This window comes from Coregonus clupeaformis, chromosome 25 (assembly GCF_020615455.1).
Source record: "Coregonus clupeaformis isolate EN_2021a chromosome 25, ASM2061545v1, whole genome shotgun sequence".
Lineage (NCBI taxonomy): Eukaryota > Metazoa > Chordata > Actinopteri > Salmoniformes > Salmonidae > Coregonus > Coregonus clupeaformis.
This window is the reverse complement of record NC_059216.1, coordinates 1,334,971-1,352,847: the sequence shown is the minus strand read 5'-3', so window position 1 is coordinate 1,352,847 and position 17,877 is coordinate 1,334,971. Positions and strand designations below refer to the sequence as shown.

The following is a 17,877-nucleotide window of genomic DNA, read 5'->3' as shown; positions in this document are numbered from 1 at the left end:
TTTGAACCCCTGCTGTCTCTGGCTCCACACCCACCCTGCCAGGCCATCTAGATGTGTGAAAGTGTATAAGCTAATGATTCATCATGTATGTCTATCCTGGGAGTGTGTAAACTTACATGTTGTATTACCATATCATTTTTGTATGTTCTCTATAGTTATGTACTTGAAAATGTATAAATTGACCAATTCCGGAATTTGCAAATCCTTGCTTCAGGTCCTGAGCTACAGGCAGTTAGATTTGGGTATGTCATTTTAGGTGAAAATGGAAAAAAAGGGTCCGATCCTTAAGAGTTTAAATAAGTCTATTGAACACACTGTCATTGTTAGAATTTCAATATCACAAACAGAGTGTGTGTTCTAAGCAGTTTTAGGAGGACATGTCATTTTTTCTCCCCTGCCCTTCTTTCACCTGACAGTTGGCCCATCGAAACTACACCTAAACTATATCAAAACTAATTTCACACATCTAATAGATGTAGCCTTAAGACAATATTAAATTGACCATAGTTTGATGGGTGACAATATTCTCAATTGCCTTGTAAATGAATAGACTGCAGCGCAGCGTGGGTAATTGACAAGAAGGGAACAGAGTTTAACCAAAAGCAACTTTTTCAAATCATCCTTCATGCAGATAAAGATGTTTTGATTTCATAACCAAATCAGAAAGAGCAGGTTCTAAGGTTTCTAAAACACATACATTTGCCAAACAACTCCTAAAATTAAGGCATGGGCTCCATTTCAAAATATCAATTTTTGGAGAATATTACAGCCGCTAATCCATTCTGCACGTGAGCACTTGCAGCAGCATAGCCATAGGCTACTAAGCAGACTAGTAACATAATACAACTTAAAATCCTGTTCTTTTGAAATAAAATGTCATCTCCCAGGACAAATTAGATAGCAATAGCAAGATAGCTAAATGTCCATGAACCCTGTGGTCCTCTGTAGCTCAGCTGGTAGAGCACGGCGCTTGTAACGGCAAGGTAGTGGGTTCGATCCCCGGGACCACCCATACACAAAAAATAAAAAATAAATGTATGCACGCATTACTAAGTCGCTTTGGATAAAAGCGTCTGCTAAATGGCATATTATTATTATTATGTTTCATGTGTGTTTTGACATGCCCCCAAATTAATATAGTTGGTTCACAGTTGGTTTTGATATTTTAACCTGCGTGTCATGATCACGTCTGGTGTGGGTATACAAAATCAACATGCGCGCGATGGCGCACACGGGTGGCTGGTGTAGTCAGCATGTTAGTCATTTAGCAGACGCTCTTATCCAGAGCGACTAACAGTGAGTGCATACATTTTCATATTTTTTCGTACTGGACCCCTGTCGTTCTACAAAAAAGTCCCCTGCACTTAAACTAATGCAGAGTAGAGAAAACAATTCATTGTATTGCTATTGTATATATTTAGTTTTATTTGTATCTGTATTTATTAAGGATCCCCATTAGGCAGCAGCTACTCTTCCTGGGGTCCAGCAACATTAAGGCAGTTAAATATATTATACACTGAGTGTTCAAAACATTAAGAACACCTGCTCTTTCCATGACATACACTGACCAGGTGAGTCCAGGTGAAAGCTATGATCCTTTATTGATGTCACTTGTTAAATCCACTTCAATCAGTGTAGATGAAGGGGAGGAGACAGGTTAAAGAAGGATTTTTAAGCCTTGAGACATGGATAGTGTATGTGTGCCATTCAGAGGGTGAATGGACAAGACAAAATATTTAAGTGCCTTTGAACAGTGTCAGGCGCACAGGTTTGTGTCAAGAACTGCAACGCTGCTGGGTTTTTCATGCTCAACAGTTTCCCGTGTGTATCAAGAATGGTCCACCACCCAAGGACATCCAGCCAACTTGACACAACTGTGGGAATCATTGGAGTCAACATGGGCTAGCATCCCTGTGGAACGCTTTCGACACCTTGTAGAGTCCATGCCCCGACGAATTGAGGATGTTCTGAGGGTAAAAAGGGGTGCAACTCAATATTAGGAAGGTGTTCTTAATGTTTTGTACACTGTGTATGTATTATACATTGAAAATAAGCAGAAACTGGTTAATTTATGTGTGATAGAAGCTAAAGGTTGTGTGTAAACACAGATTATAAATTGGTGGTTCAAGCCCTGAATGCTGATTGGCTGACAGCCGTGGTATATCAGACCGTATACCACGGGTATGACAAAACATTTATTGTTACTGCTCTAATTATGTTGCTAACCAGTTTATAATAGCAATAAGGCACCTCGGGGGTTTGTGGTATATTGCCAATATACCACAGCTAAGGGCCGTATCCAGGCACTCCGCATTGCGTCATGCATAAGAACAGCCCTTAGCCGTGGTATATTGGCCATATACCACACTCCCTCTAGCCTTATTGCTTAATTATAACATCTATGCTTACACACTGTCTCTGTTCGAAACACACACACACACCAACCACACACCACACACAGTTAACCAGGTGGCGAAAGCTTTTCATCTTCCCAGCCAATATATCAATTAAAAGTGGATGTGTCTGCCACTGCAATAGAGAGAAAGTAAGTTATTAGGAAAGTTGAGAAAGATGGACATAACAGGAGGTTGGTGGCACCTTAATTGGGGAGGATGGGCTCATGGTAATGGCTGGAGCGGAATTAGTGGAATGGTATCAAATACATCAAACCCATTCCATTTACTCTGTTCCAGCCATTATTATGAGCTGTTCTCCCCTCCACTGGTGAACATTACAGATGCAATAGAACACACACATCTACCTCTCTGTCTCTCTCTCTTTCGCTCTCTCTCATAGTATAAAGTTGAATTAATTAACGGAATATGAGCAGTGATGAGTGTGAATGTGCTGGTGTGTATGTGGAATATGTGGTACGAGCAGGTGCTAGTGCTCAGGTTTCTCTGACGTGTGTCCTCCCCGTGCAGTGACCCTCTCTGTATCCCATAGTCACTTTGGAATTCACATTTTACTCCATGTCATCTGATCGCGCTCCTTGAGGTCCATATGTGTGTGTGTTGTCTGTGTGTGTGTGTTTGTGTCTGTGTGTAAGTGGCACATTTTAGTCAGTGATGTTATTTGTGATCACAAGAAAAAGTTGTGGTTTTAGACCAGGGCTCTCCAACCCTGTTCCTGGAGAAACAACCTCCTGTAGGTTTTCGCTCCAACCCCAGTTGTAACTAACCTGGTTCAGTTTATCAACCAGCTAATTATTAGAATCAGGTGTGCTAGATTAGGGTTGGAATGAAAACCTACATGACGGTAGCTCTTCAGGAACAGGGTTGGAGAGCCCTGTTTTAGACTACAGGTAGCTAGCCTTTCTAGCTGTCTCAGACACACACACAGTCACTGTGCTGGCATGTGGAGTAGAGCAGAAGGGAGGACTGTCTGTGGGCAGTGAGCTGTGCAGTATGAGGACGCACACCATCACACTCTCCTCTCTGTCCTCTCTTTCGCTGTGTGTTAGGTTGAATGGTTGTTTTGATCTGCCAGTGTTTCTGATGAAATAGCAGATGTTTCTCGACTCACTCACTCCCCCAACCCCCTCTCTCTCTGTGTAGGTTGAGCAGACCAGTCGTCCAGACCTGGCCATGTTCCTCATTAAGTACCTGATGATGCTGGTGGTGGGGATTCCCTCCGTTTTCTGGGTGGGCAGCAAGAAGACCTGCTTCGAATGGGCCAGCTTCCTACACAGACGCAGACACAAAGAGTAAGCTGAGAGAGAGAGAAAGAAAGCGAGAGGGTGTATGTGTATTTTAATGTTTGTGTATTTCTCATTTCAAGCTGGTAATTTGACTACTTAGTAATGTAGAACCACTCGCTAGCTTGATAAATTGCAGAAAATATTCAAATGAGTAATTTGACCAACGTGAAAATGTCACTAAAAGCCTCGTCACTCCCTCCCTCCTGACACACACACACACACTTCCCATAACCCGGTCTCTATGGTGATTAGGTTATTTTCTGCGCCTGTTCTCCCACCCTCAATAACACCCTCCTCCTCCGCTCACTCCATTTCTCTCTCCTCCCTCCCCCTCCATCTCTCCAACTCTCCCACCCTTCTGCCTTCCCTCTCTCCCTGCATCACTCCCTTTCTTTCCCTTCTCTCCCCAATCCCTCTTCTTTTGGCTTGCTCTTCTCCCTCCCCCTCCACTCATTTCCTGTCCTCCCATGCCCCTCTCCCTCCCCTCCCCCTTCACCCCTCTCACCCGCCTCCTCCTCTCTCCCTGCACTCCTCCCTCCCCCCTCTGCAGTAGTGGGGTGAATGAGAGCAGACATGTGCTCCAGGAGCCAGACTTTGCCCAGTCTCTACTGAGGGACCCCCACATCCCCATCATCAGGAAATCACGGGGAACCTCCACCCAGGTAAGACTGGCACCATGACCTTGTCACCAAACATGATCCTAACCATAATTAATAATGTAATATAATATCACTAATTGTTTTTCATTCCTAATCCCCCTCCCCCCAGGGCACCTCCACCCATGCATCCTCCACTCACCTGGCCATTCTTGACGAGCCTGACGACCCTAGACACGCCCTTGATGACCGCAGACCAATCCACTCACTGGGCCACGTCTCCTCCACCCGCAGCAAGGCTGGCAGCGTGCACAGCAAAACCAGTTACCATGGCAGCCTGCATCGCTCCCGAGACGGACGGTAGGAGAGTAAGAGAGAAGGAGGAAAGAAGGGAGAGAGGGTTGGCTATGGATGCCACTGTATATGAGCCGTTTTTTTTGGTCAAAGATTAATACATGATGAATCTGGATTCAGGCTTCCTAAAGCCTGGCACTTCAAGAGATCCTTGTCTTTAGACGGCTACTAATCTATCTGTTATTAACAGTTCTATAACTGAGATAAAATCACCTGGCTGTAGATTAGAGAGTACAGCTGGCATACCTGTTGGTGTGGGTTGTACATAAAGTTGTGAACTACTGAACTAACGTCTCCTCCCCCTCTCTTTCCCCTACCACCAGCTACACCCCCTGTAGTTACCGAGGCGGCGAGGAGCACACTCTAGCCCCCCACGTCAGCACGCCCTGCCTCAACCACCCGCTGTCCACTCACAGCAGCCTCTACCGACTGGATGCCCAATCACGGCACAGCAGCCAGTGTGATCTCTCCGTGGCCCCACCCACCCTTATCACCCACGGGACAAGCTTCGGCCACATCGCTAATGATGGCGACAATGGAGCCAGCGCCTGACTAGGAACAGGAAATTATGTCATCACTGCTGAACAAGAAGTTGTCAGTTGTCCCGCTCCCCACCTTTGACAGACACACAGGTCCCTCCCATTCAGCAGGAGGGTGTGAGAGACGGAGTGGGGCTTTCAGTTTGACTGACAAATGGATCTCTCCTGGACAGCCTTTCACAGAGGTTGCTAACTAGCGAGATGCTAACCCTCAATCAGTCAGTTGGCCTTGGACTGGGCTCCCAATGGAGGGAATGGCTACATGGACAGAAAGCCAGCCCACTATGAATGAGGGGGGTTCTATGTGTACTCTGATACACACCAAGAGACCCAGAGATGAGCTGATAAAGTCTACTCTGTGTGTGTGTGTTACGGTGCTCTTGTGCTGTGGCTGTGAAACAAGACTATTATAATTTTTTATACTCTGAAGATTGGCTGTGAATACTGCTGAAAAGATGTGCATGTGTGTACATGTAGTGCGGTACATTAAACAGCACTATACTCCCACCTGGTGGAGAGAAACTATAGAAGTTAGGAGAGAAAGAGTTGCTTGAGATCAACCCTTAGGCCCAACTTCCTATGCATTCCTGTAGATCAGAAAGGATTGAATAGGGTTCAATAATAAGGTAATTCCTTCACCTTGCCTTCTGATACGATAGGTGAAGAAAAACATTTGTTTGGCCATATTGCTTCAGGGCACAGCAGTGGCGCAGTGGTCTAAGGCACTGCATCACAGTTCTAGCTGTGCCACTAGAGATCCTGGTTCGAATCCAGGCTCCGTCGTAGCCGGCCGCGACCGGGAGACCCATGGGGCGGCACACAATTGGCCCAGCATCGTCCAGGGTAGGGGAGGGAATGGCCGGCAGGGATGTAGCTCAGTTGGTAGAGCAGGGCGTTTGCAACGCCAGGGTTGTGGGTTTGATTCCCACGGGGAAAAAAATTATAATAATGTATGCACTCACTAACTGTAAGTCGCTCTGGATAAGAGCGTCTGCTAAATGACTAAAATGTAAATGTAAAAAATGAGTGCGTAGGGAATAGTTGCTAGGGATCGATTTGGGATTCAGAAAGGGAGGGAAGGATAGAAAAGGAAGGACAGATGGAGGGAGGAGTAGTGCTTCATTTACTGCTCTCAGCCTACCTCACCCCTACCCGTGAACAAACACACACGCAAACCTACACACACACACTCCAATGTACACTAAACCCAGCCTACCTCATCAGTCCAGAGGTACCTTAAACCACGCCTGCCTCTCCTCAGTCACCTCAGACTGCTGCTATTGTGTGTATTTATAATACACTGCTGCGCCTATCTGTGTGTGTGTGTGTGTATGCCTGTGTGTGTCAGGACACTGTCAATCTCCTGAGTTCTCCTTTGGTGTTTTTCCACCTGATGCCTAACACTTTACCCATGGTGCTTCACCACACTGAGTTGCACCTCAAGGACGTGACCACTGGGCACTTCAAGATGCAACATGTTCTTCTGTCTGTCTGTATGTGTCTGCCTGTCTGTCTTTCTGTAGTGTGTTACTGAGCAAAGTAGCATATTTTTGCATGTCAAACACCCAAATACCCTTGTTCCGTGCCTGCTTGTGTGACTGACTGTGCTTCTCCCAGTTGCCTCCTCACTCTCATTCATTCACCTTCAGTCTCCAAAGCTCTCCTGCCTGCTGTCGCGGTAGGAGTTGCCCTTTACCCACAATCATAACCTAAACCCTGGTCCTCAAGTGTCCAGGTATTTCAGGGGTTAGTTCCAACCAGGCACACCTCACAGAATGTTAATTGATCAACATCAATGATTGGCTACTTTTCACCTTTTCAGTTAAATTCAAAAACCTGCAGCATTCCATGCAGGGTTGGGGTCAATTCCTTTTCAATTCCAGTCAATTCAGAAAGTAAACCAAATTCCAATTCCAAATTTTCCTCATTGAAAATAATGGAAGAGAATTGGAATTTCTGTGTACTTCCTGAATTGAAATGGAATTGACCCCAACCCTGATTCCAAGACCAGGATTTCCAACACGGGATGAAGGCCAACTTGTTGGACCTACTCCTCTTGCTCTAAGTCTATCTCTGCTCTCTCTGTATAGATCACAGCTTTCCTAAAATAAAATAAAAAATGGTTGAGCACTTTAACTCTATGGCTAGCTCTGTCCGAATGTGTGTAGATGTCAAGTTGAGTTTTAGAGTTATGCAAGAATTCAAATAAAGTTTTTTGTATGAAATGTGTTTGGGATGTTGGGGTGTGTGTTGATTAATCTTGGTGTGGATATCTATACAACACTGCTGGGCCATCGCTATTTCTCACTCTGAAAAATATTGGACCGTGAAGTCAAGATATTTTGGGCTCTATACCCAAGCAACTTTTGATTTATTTGGATTTAATATATCAACAAGAAACAAATGAAGGCTACAGGATGTCAGGTTGTCTAAAAAACAACAACATCCACACTCCAGTCCAGTAGGTGGCGGTAATGCATCACAAGCCATGCCAACCGACACGATTATCCACAGAAAGAAACAAGGTTTCTGAGCATGCGGAGAATGCTTTTCATTTCGTGGCCTAGTCAAAGAGGTTCCAAACTTTAATTTGCCTAGCATTTCGCACTTAATAAGAACATAACTACTGTAGCTGCAAACGTGAAACGACCCTACAAAAAAAGGATACAGCCAATTCAATAACATGGTAAGCAAACAGCATATTTGCACAGACCCTATGGACGCTCTAGTCAAATTGTGTTTACGAGCATTTTGTCCAAATGGTTCAACTAGTGAGAAATGTGTGATAGTTGAAAAAAAATCGAAGTTTGCTTCATTTACTATCATCCTAAATTAAGATATTGAATCATTTTGCCATCTAATGCATATTACGCTACTTTCCATGATGTGGACAGTGTTACATTACACAAACTGACGTTTTGACCACATCGAATTGGGGAGGAATTAGCCGAATTACACATCCGTTTTACCTCAGATTGGTGATGGTACCATTTAAAGTTTATAGTCAACACGACGACAAAATAAAGAGATTAAAAGAGATCAATATCTTCGGTTTTGTACTGTTGATTTTGTCATAAGCACTGGGGGGTCACGGTTCTCGAAAACCCTTCTCAATACATAGGGTTTTCAGTGGTTACATTCGCCCATGGTTGGCTCCATATTAACTACATTTCAGAAGCTGTGTTTTAAAGTTTAGAAACGTCAATCATTGCTTTCAAACCGGTTTTCGAAACATATGCCAATTTGCCCCTTATCTTTCATATCAGCGAGAAATCATATTTCGAATAAAAAATATACACTTACTGTAGCTTTTTTTCACAGATCCACAAGCTGAATGTGCCTCCAGTTGACAAACTACACTTCCTCCCTAGTTATGCTTACACACAGGTGTTCGGAGAACGCTAGATAGGTAATTAGCACAGGTGGCCACTTATGTCTTCCGTAAACAAGTGATGAGATATGGCCGTGTTAGAACATTAACCCTATAAAGGTGTGTAGTAATTTAACCTTATTTTTATTTATTATTGTTTCTTGCTGATACGAAAGAGTTCCTTATGTTTCCAAAACCGTAAAGCAAGGGTTGTTTTAACGTTCAGACGAGCGTCAGAGGATCTTAACAAAACTCCCCCCGACCAGAAGATACTATCATCAATAGGTGCTAAAGAAGTTAACGTCTATGAATGGGCTAGACCAGTGGTGTCAAACTCATTTTAGCTCAGGGGCCACATGGAGGAAAATCTATTCCCAAGTGGGCCGGACCGGAAAAATCATGGTATATATATAACTTAAAAACAACAACTTCAGATTGTTTTCTTTGTTTTAATACGATCAACATACAACATAAAGCTGGAGCCTGAGGACAGTGTGTCCAAAATAGTACAAGCACAACATCACTATTAATCATAAAACACGTCAAGTTGATTTGAAAATTCTAAAGAAAAAGAACACACAAACACACAATGCCTCAGTGATTAACAGAACTGTTTCACAGATCACAGAACTATATCAGGGTGTCATTTCTCAGGCAGAAATGTAGATAAAAATAATGAAATCCTGTTCCCCAAACAAGTGCAAGAACCACAGAGTCAAGAATAGGTTAAATATACAAATAAAATAAAAACAATTAAAAACAATAGCACATCAACATAAAAACATATAAACATAAAGCTGGAGCCTGAGGACAGTGTCCAAAAGCACAACATCACTATTAATCATAAAACACATCAAGTTATTTGAAAGTTCTGAGGACAAAGAACACACAAACACACAATGCCTCAGTGATTCACAGAAGTATATCACAGATCACAGAACTATATCAGGGTGTCATTTCTCAGGCAGAAATGTAGATAAAAATAATGAAATCCTGTTCCCCAAACAAGTGCAAGAACCACAGAGTCAAGAATAGGTTAAATATACAAATAAAATAAAAACAATTAAAAACAATAGCACATCAACATAAAAACATATAAACATAAATCTGAAAGCGTTGCTCAAACTCCCGTAACAGTCCCGTTATTTTATCTTTGAACCGCTTCATGTCTGCCACATGTTGGGTCGCGCACACATTTTTCAGACAGGGGAAGTGAGCTGCATCACCACCGGCAAGTTGCGTCTCCCACAATGACAGCTTCAACTTGAAAGAACGTATGCTGTCAAAATACTGCGTGACAACTTTGTTGCGCCCTTGCAGCTGTTTGTTCAAGTTATTCAGGTGCTCTGTAACATCCACCATAAATGCAAGGTCCTGCATCCATTCTGCGGAATGAAATTCTAACACTGGTTTGCCCTTTTCTTCCATGAACTGTTCAATTTCTTCTCGTAAATCAAAGAAACGCCTCAGCACAGCACCTCGGCTTAACCATCTTACCTCAGTGTGGTATGGCAGGCCATAGATGTGGTCTTTCTCTCTGAGAAGAGAGATCGGATGAAATTAACAGTTTGGATGACCACCTTCATGACGTTATCCATCTTTAATGACTTGCAACACAAAGCCTCCTGGTGCAAAATACAGTGAAAAGTCAAAAAATCACGTCCTCCATTTGCAGATTGCACTTTCTCTCTGAACTTTGTCACAACGCCTGCTTTTTTCCCAAACATTGAGGGCGCACCATCTGTAGCCAGGCTGACAGCGCGGGACCAGTCCACTCCGACCCTGTCCAGCGCGCCGACGAGTGCGGTAAAAATATCAGCTGCTGTCGTTGTATCTGTCATCGGCACCAACTCCACGAACTCCTCGGTGACGGTCAATGTGTCATCAACTCCACGGATGAAAATGGCCAGTTGTGCAACATCTGTAATGTCCGTGCTTTCATCAATTGCAACCGAAAACGCAATAAATGACTTTACTTTTTGCTTCAACTGGCTGTCCAAATCCACTGAAAGATCGGAAATCCGGTCTGCAACTGTGTTTCTTGTCAGGCTGATATTTGCAAAAGCCTGCCGCTTTTCAGGGCACACAATCTCCGCTGCCTTCATCATGCATGTTTTTACAAATTCACCCTCACTAAATGGTTTTGAAGCCACTGCGATTTCATTAGCAATGAGGTAGCTAGCTTTCACTGCAGTGTCACTGATGTCTCGGCTGTGAGTAAACACAGACTGCTGTTTCTTCAGACCCGCCAACAGTTCATTCACCTTCTCTCATCTCCGCTGTCCTTGAAAGTTGTCATATTTGTCGGCATGAAGACTCACATAGAGGCGACGAAGGTTATATTCTTTCAGCACTGCAACATGCTCTGAACACACCAAACATACAGCTTTCCCATTCAATTCCGTGAATAAATAGGATGACCATTTTTCTTGGAACACTCTGCACTCTGCGTCCACTTTTCTCTTTTTTGACAGAGACATATTGGGGCAATGAGGGTGCCAAAGCACATAATGTTAAAAGTAGAAGCCGTAATAAATATTGCGGGCAAAACAAAGTAGTTCATTGGCTGCACGTGCTTGACCTACTTGCTCTGCCCCGGTATAAACAGTTTGCTTGCTTAACACAATTTCTATTGCGCCATCCAGTGGACGCAATTGGAACAGTAGTTTATTTTTATTGAAAAATTGCAGTGCATTTTTATACTTTCTTTGTCTTTTTTTTTTTTTTTTTAATCATCTCTCGGCCCGGATTAAACCCGTTTGCGGGCCTGATGCGGCCCGCGGATTTTATACTTTTTGTAAAGTATAAAAATGCGCTGCAATTTTTCAATAAAAATAAACTGCTGTTCAAATTGCGTCCACTGGATGGCGCAATAGCAATTGTGTTAAGCAAGCAAACTGTTTATACCGGGGCAGAGCAAGTAGGTCAAGCACGTGCAGCCAATGAACTACTTTGTTTTGCCCGCAATATTTATTACGGCTTCTACTTTTAACATTATGTGCTTTGGCACCCTCATTGCCCCAATATGTCTCTGTCAAAAAAGAGAAAAGTGGACGCAGAGTGCAGAGTGTTCCAAGAAAAATGGTCATCCTATTTATTCACGGAATTGAATGGGAAAGCTGTATGTTTGGTGTGTTCAGAGCATGTTGCAGTGCTGAAAGAATATAACCTTCGTCGCCTCTATGTGAGTCTTCATGCCGACAAATATGACAACTTTCAAGGACAGCGGAGATGAGAGAAGGTGAATGAACTGTTGGCGGGTCTGAAGAAACAGCAGTCTGTGTTTACTCACAGCCGAGACATCAGTGACACTGCAGTGAAAGCTAGCTACCTCATTGCTAATGAAATCGCAGTGGCTTCAAAACCATTTAGTGAGGGTGAATTTGTAAAAACATGCATGATGAAGGCAGCGGAGATTGTGTGCCCTGAAAAGCGGCAGGCTTTTGCAAATATCAGCCTGACAAGAAACACAGTTGCAGACCGGATTTCCGATCTTTCAGTGGATTTGGACAGCCAGTTGAAGCAAAAAGTAAAGTCATTTATTGCGTTTTCGGTTGCAATTGATGAAAGCACGGACATTACAGATGTTGCACAACTGGCCATTTTCATCCGTGGAGTTGATGACACATTGACCGTCACCGAGGAGTTCGTGGAGTTGGTGCCGATGACAGATACAACGACAGCAGCTGATATTTTTACCGCACTCGTCGGCGCGCTGGACAGGGTCGGAGTGGACTGGTCCCGCGCTGTCAGCCTGGCTACAGATGGTGCGCCCTCAATGTTTGGGAAAAAAGCAGGCGTTGTGACAAAGTTCAGAGAGAAAGTGCAATCTGCAAATGGAGGACGTGATTTTTTGACTTTTCACTGTATTTTGCACCAGGAGGCTTTGTGTTGCAAGTCATTAAAGATGGATAACGTCATGAAGGTGGTCATCCAAACTGTTAATTTCATCCGATCTCTCTTCTCAGAGAGAAAGACCACATCTATGGCCTGCCATACCACACTGAGGTAAGATGGTTAAGCCGAGGTGCTGTGCTGAGGCGTTTTCTTTGATTTACGAGAAGAAATTGAACAGTTCATGGAAGAAAAGGGCAAACCAGTGTTAGAATTTCATTCCGCAGAATGGATGCAGGACCTTGCATTTATGGTGGATGTTACAGAGCACCTGAATAACTTGAACAAACAGCTGCAAGGGCGCAACAAAGTTGTCACACAGTATTTTGACAGCATACGTTCTTTCAAGTTGAAGCTGTCATTGTGGGAGACGCAACTTGCCGGTGGTGATGCAGCTCACTTCCCTGTCTGAAAAATGTGTGCGCGACCCAACATGTGGCAGACATGAAGCGGTTCAAAGATAAAATAACGGGACTGTTACGGGAGTTTGAGCAACGCTTTCAGATTTATGTTTATATGTTTTTATGTTGATGTGCTATTGTTTTTAATTGTTTTTATTGTATTTGTATATTTAACCTATTCTTGACTCTGTGGTTCTTGCACTTGTTTGGGGAACAGGATTTCATTATTTTTATCTACATTTCTGCCTGAGAAATGACACCCTGATATAGATCTGTGATATACTTCTGTGAATCACTGAGGCATTGTGTGTTTGTGTGTTCTTTGTCCTCAGAACTTTCAAATAACTTGATGTGTTTTATGATTAATAGTGATGTTGTGCTTTTGGACACTGTCCTCAGGCTCCAGCTTTATGTTTATATGTTTTTATGTTGATGTGCTATTGTTTTTAATTGTTTTTATTTTATTTGTATATTTAACCTATTCTTGACTCTGTGGTTCTTGCACTTGTTTGGGGAACAGGATTTCATTATTTTTATCTACATTTCTGCCTGAGAAATGACACCCTGATATAGTTCTGTGATCTGTGAAACAGTTCTGTTAATCACTGAGGCATTGTGTGTTTGTGTGTTCTTTTTCTTTAGAATTTTCAAATCAACTTGACGTGTTTTATGATTAATAGTGATGTTGTGCTTGTACTATTTTGGACACACTGTCCTCAGGCTCCAGCTTTATGTTGTATGTTGATCGTATTAAAACAAAGAAAACAATCTGAAGTTGTTGTTTTTAAGTTATATATACCATGATTTTTCCGGTCCGGCCCACTTGGGAATAGATTTTCCTCCATGTGGCCCCTGAGCTAAAATGAGTTTGACACCCCTGGTTTAAACAGTGCCAAACGTTTGCCCCCTGTTCTATTGATTTCAGTGATGGAAGTGATTAAGAAAAAAGTGTTGCGTTACACTTACCGCGTTGGCGACCCACTTGATGCGACCCTCAAAATGTAGCTAGCTGTCTTCTACAAATTGTCCTCTAATCAGTGATGTACACATTATTCCCAGATTCCGTGTGGTTTTTGAGCTGTGTTAGTTTTAACAGGACGTGCAACCTCACCCCTCTCGCGCAATTGATTTCAACGTGATAATCGATAGGACTGATTTACAAAAGTGTTGTTTCTCTTTCTGTTTTGGTGTGTGTGCAGTTTAAGGTTATCGTAAAAAAAATAAAAGTAATATGATTACTGTTGCACATGTATGTATAGATAGTACATTTAATGTTTGTTTTCAATATCAAACTGTTTGTGCAAATTGGTTATTGATTTGGACACTTTAAAACTGTGTTTTGACATTGGGCTATTTATCATTGTCTTGTCAACAGGCAGCAGCGACAGCATCCTTTTCAATTAGATTTTAGGAATATAAATTAAACTTTCAACATTAATGTCCAATGGTATTGTACTTAATCAGGTAAAAACAGCTGGAAAAGTCCAAAAACATGCTGTGATTTATTTATTTAGATGATGTACCAGTTTACACCGTGTTTGCCCTGCCTAAACATAGGCCTAATTGTAGCTTGCTGGTTGACATTACAGGAATGTTACCAAGCAAGGCTTGTCCTGGGAGGCTTCCTCCAACAGCCTATAAAGAAAAGATAGCTAGCTAGTGCACTCTATTGCAGGAATATAATAGCTACTTTTCACCAATGCGAAGACCTTGTTGGGTTGCTAGCTAACATCCTCTTCATGTGTGTCTCATTTCCCAAAGATAAAAGACTTGGGTTGTTCTTGAATTGCAGTGGCATTTGCATCCCTGGTCTTTGCAACCACTAACAGTTACACATCAAATGTTTGTTTATATTTAACTGTTTATCAATGATAAACATAATGCAAGTCATTTATACTGCAACACTTTATGTTCATGCATTGCACAAAGGGTACAATTGGCTTGTCCCAATAGTGACATGATTTAGGGATATGTTAATTATTTTGAATGCTAGAAAGTAAACACGTGTTTAAATCAATATAAAGAAATCTATTCCAAATACCTATATATTTTTTACAAAATATAATATGTCCCAGAGTTTTATGTCATTGGTATTTCTGCCTTGAAAATCGCTCATTACAAAGAAGGATCCTGAGTATTCCCTCTATTGGGGGAGGGGTCCACAAAAAATATAGACGTGATAATTCCATTGACAATTTGGTGTCTAAAACCAGTGTCACTTGGTGTTACTCAATTTAAATGAAATAAAATTACATTGTGAGCAATGTTATTAATCATATCACTTTAGTTAAGGATCTTTATAGGGTTAATTACCTTAGATTTGAGCATCTCTGGTCTCCATTACATTTGTTTTTTAATTTACCTAAAATGTATTATTGGTGTTACTACCTTGCTGGTGGCACAATGTTACCATAAAGGTAAAAATGATTTAAAGTCATTAACCTGCCATAAAGTCCAGAAAAATTAAGTACATTTTTCCAAAATGCCATGCCCAAATGCCACTGCAATTCAATAACATCCCACTTGCTACACCTTTTCAGAAATCTACTGTTTGTTTGTATACAGATATTGAATTTGACACACCTACATAATATCTGTTATTCTAGGATTGTGAGGACAGTGCCAGCCTGTCTCTTCCCTACCAACCTGATCCCGAACCTACAGTCACACTGGGTCCTGACTGTAACAGTGGAGCTCAGTGCACATTGCCTCCTCTTGCACTGCTGCTGGAAGACTGCATTAATCTGCTGGGGCCAAATGCAGAGTCTATGAAACTCGAGGAGGTAGCGTAGTAAGCGTACATTACAAAATGATGTAGTACATCAACGTATATTATTCCATTCGACACCACCTACAATGCCTGTTTATGTTGTCTTTTATTTTAGGATTGTGAGGACAGTCCCAGCCTGTCTCTTCCCCATCAACCTGATCCCATTTCGCCCCTCAAGAGGGTGACAGTACTGCTGAAAGACTGCAGGAAATCACTGAGTCCTGGCTGTAACAGTGGAGCTCAGAGGACACTGCTGCCTCTCAAGAGAGTTAGAGTACAGCTGGAGGACTGCAGGAAGAAGCTGGGGCCAAATGCACAATCTATACAAGTTGAGGTTGTTGATAGTAGAGGTTCAACTCATCCAGGGAATTTATCAAATTAGTAAACGTATAAGCATTTACTAATATTACTTTCTTCAATAATCGGCACATAAGACGTGTCTTCCTGTGTTTCTAGACTGACTTGTTGACACTTATGTTGGTATGTTTTGTTGGAAAGTCAATGATTTGGACTTCCCCATGATCTTTGATCTCATATTTTATGTGGCCTAGAGGGTGACATCTTCCTCACACAAAACGGCACTGAACTGTGGAAAAACACATCACAATACTCTGCAGTGTGGTTAAAGTTAGTCATCTATGTTTAAAATTCAAGCTCTAGTTACAGTATTAAAATCCTGCCTTGTTATGTGCTGTCTTGACTCCTGTCAAAATGCTTTTTATGCATGGGACAAATGTCAGCATGGTCCTTTCGAATGATTTTAAATGTTGTTCAATGCTTCTCGTCTGGCTTGTCATTACTGTGATGTTGTTTGAAATGATTTAACAGATTAACTAGATTTAGTTAATGATAGTGAATGTGTGTTTGGATAAACCGACAGACCTATGTGTTTAATTTAGATACTATGTATAAAGACTAGATGTAAAATAAAAGATTTCCACGAAAGTGTAAAACTCTTGACCTAGTTTTTGATTTTCAGTTTGATTTATAAGATAGTGAAACAGTGAAATCTGCCTTACATAGAGGCTAGGCTACACCAAAGCCATCAAGTCAAAGACTTCCATTAATACACCGATCAATATATTCATAGTCACAACCTCCTGAAGCAAAGGTTCCTTGAGTCATCCATCTATGATATTTGAATTGTACAAAAACATTGCATTTCATTGATTGTTGTGGAAAACTTAGCAACAAAGTTAAACTAATTTGATTTAAGAGTAATTGTCAGACTAAGTAGATTTAATCCCCCTTATTATTCAAAAGTCAACATTTCAACTATTTTCAGAATTTGCTAAGATCTGACTAAGCCTCATAGCTGAATGGAATCAGTATTTGTGTTCTGTCCTGGTCACGAGATATTTCTTACCCCCATAAAAATAATGTCAGGAGGTATAGCAGGAGGAGTTTTCTGTTGAAAGTGTGAGATGTAGATGGAGCACTTCTCAGGGTCTGGTGTGATATCAGACTCTACAGCACCCTGGGCTTCTCCAGGGCTTCTCCTGGATCTTTGGTCTCTGAACTTCTCCCAGCCTCAGCTATAGAACTCAGAGAGACAGTTCTAGAACTCTTTGATCCAAACGCAGAGCGGTGTTCAGACGCTGCTAGTGATGTCAGGGTGCCGTATGCAGAGCTTCTCCGAGACTGCTCAGATATCTCATCTCCACTCACTGTGGAACAAAACAACAATGTGACTGTCCATGTTTCTCAACTAATGGGTGCTGGGCACCTGACAATACTAAGAATATAGATTCTGCTCCAGGGTTAGTCAGAATACGGTAACACTCACTGTTTGGATGAAATCTATCTTTGCTCCTTGCTCTCCAAAAGTCAATCCTCGCTCTCAACTTCTTTAGACCCCAGCCTCTGCCTCCTGTGGGTGCTGAGCTGGTCTCAGACTCTGTGGTGGATCTAAAAGAGCTGTGTGCAGAACTTCTGAGACTAGGTACCATATATCTGCCATCTCCACTCACTGTGGAACAACACAACATCATATCCAGGGATCTCTAGTACTGTGAGGTATTTTACAGTTTTTTTTCCAATCACGTACAAGGATTTTTTGGAACTGTGATTAAACTTCCCTTTAACAAAACAACTATGGTCAAATTCTTAAATACATTTTCAGAATGTCTGATCATGTTCTTGCCTTTGTACCTGGATTGCATATCTTAGACCCACTTTTGCAAAACTTTAAATACAATTTTAATCAATTAATAAAAAATTCACTATAAAGTGTTTTGTTCATAGAATATCAAC

The 17,877-nt window shown here is 42.0% G+C and overlaps 1 protein-coding gene and 2 long non-coding RNA genes across 3 annotated transcripts in view; 2 read left to right on the top strand and 1 right to left on the bottom strand.

Moving 5' to 3' along the window:
* LOC121539133 (frizzled-3-like) overlaps positions 1 to 5,949 on the top strand; it is a 34,381-nt gene extending 28,432 nt beyond the window's left edge. The window contains exons 7-10 of the mRNA XM_041847408.1: positions 3,558 to 3,706; positions 4,251 to 4,362; positions 4,469 to 4,656; positions 4,974 to 5,949. Of these exons, the coding sequence (XP_041703342.1) occupies positions 3,558 to 3,706; positions 4,251 to 4,362; positions 4,469 to 4,656; positions 4,974 to 5,202 (678 nt within the window). The 3' untranslated portion in view covers positions 5,203 to 5,949. The remainder of the gene's footprint in view (positions 1 to 3,557; positions 3,707 to 4,250; positions 4,363 to 4,468; positions 4,657 to 4,973) is intronic.
* LOC121539135 lies at positions 1,929 to 8,624 on the bottom strand. Its single transcript, XR_005995320.1, has 4 exons — positions 8,493 to 8,624; positions 4,499 to 4,633; positions 3,606 to 3,683; positions 1,929 to 1,967 (listed from the first exon to the last, which is right to left on the bottom strand). It is a non-coding gene; the product is annotated as an uncharacterized LOC121539135 (long non-coding RNA).
* Positions 7,709 to 16,584, top strand: LOC121539134. Its single transcript, XR_005995319.2, has 3 exons — positions 7,709 to 7,875; positions 15,461 to 15,637; positions 15,740 to 16,584. It is a non-coding gene; the product is annotated as an uncharacterized LOC121539134 (long non-coding RNA).
* The last annotated feature ends 1,293 nt before the right edge of the window (positions 16,585 to 17,877 follow it).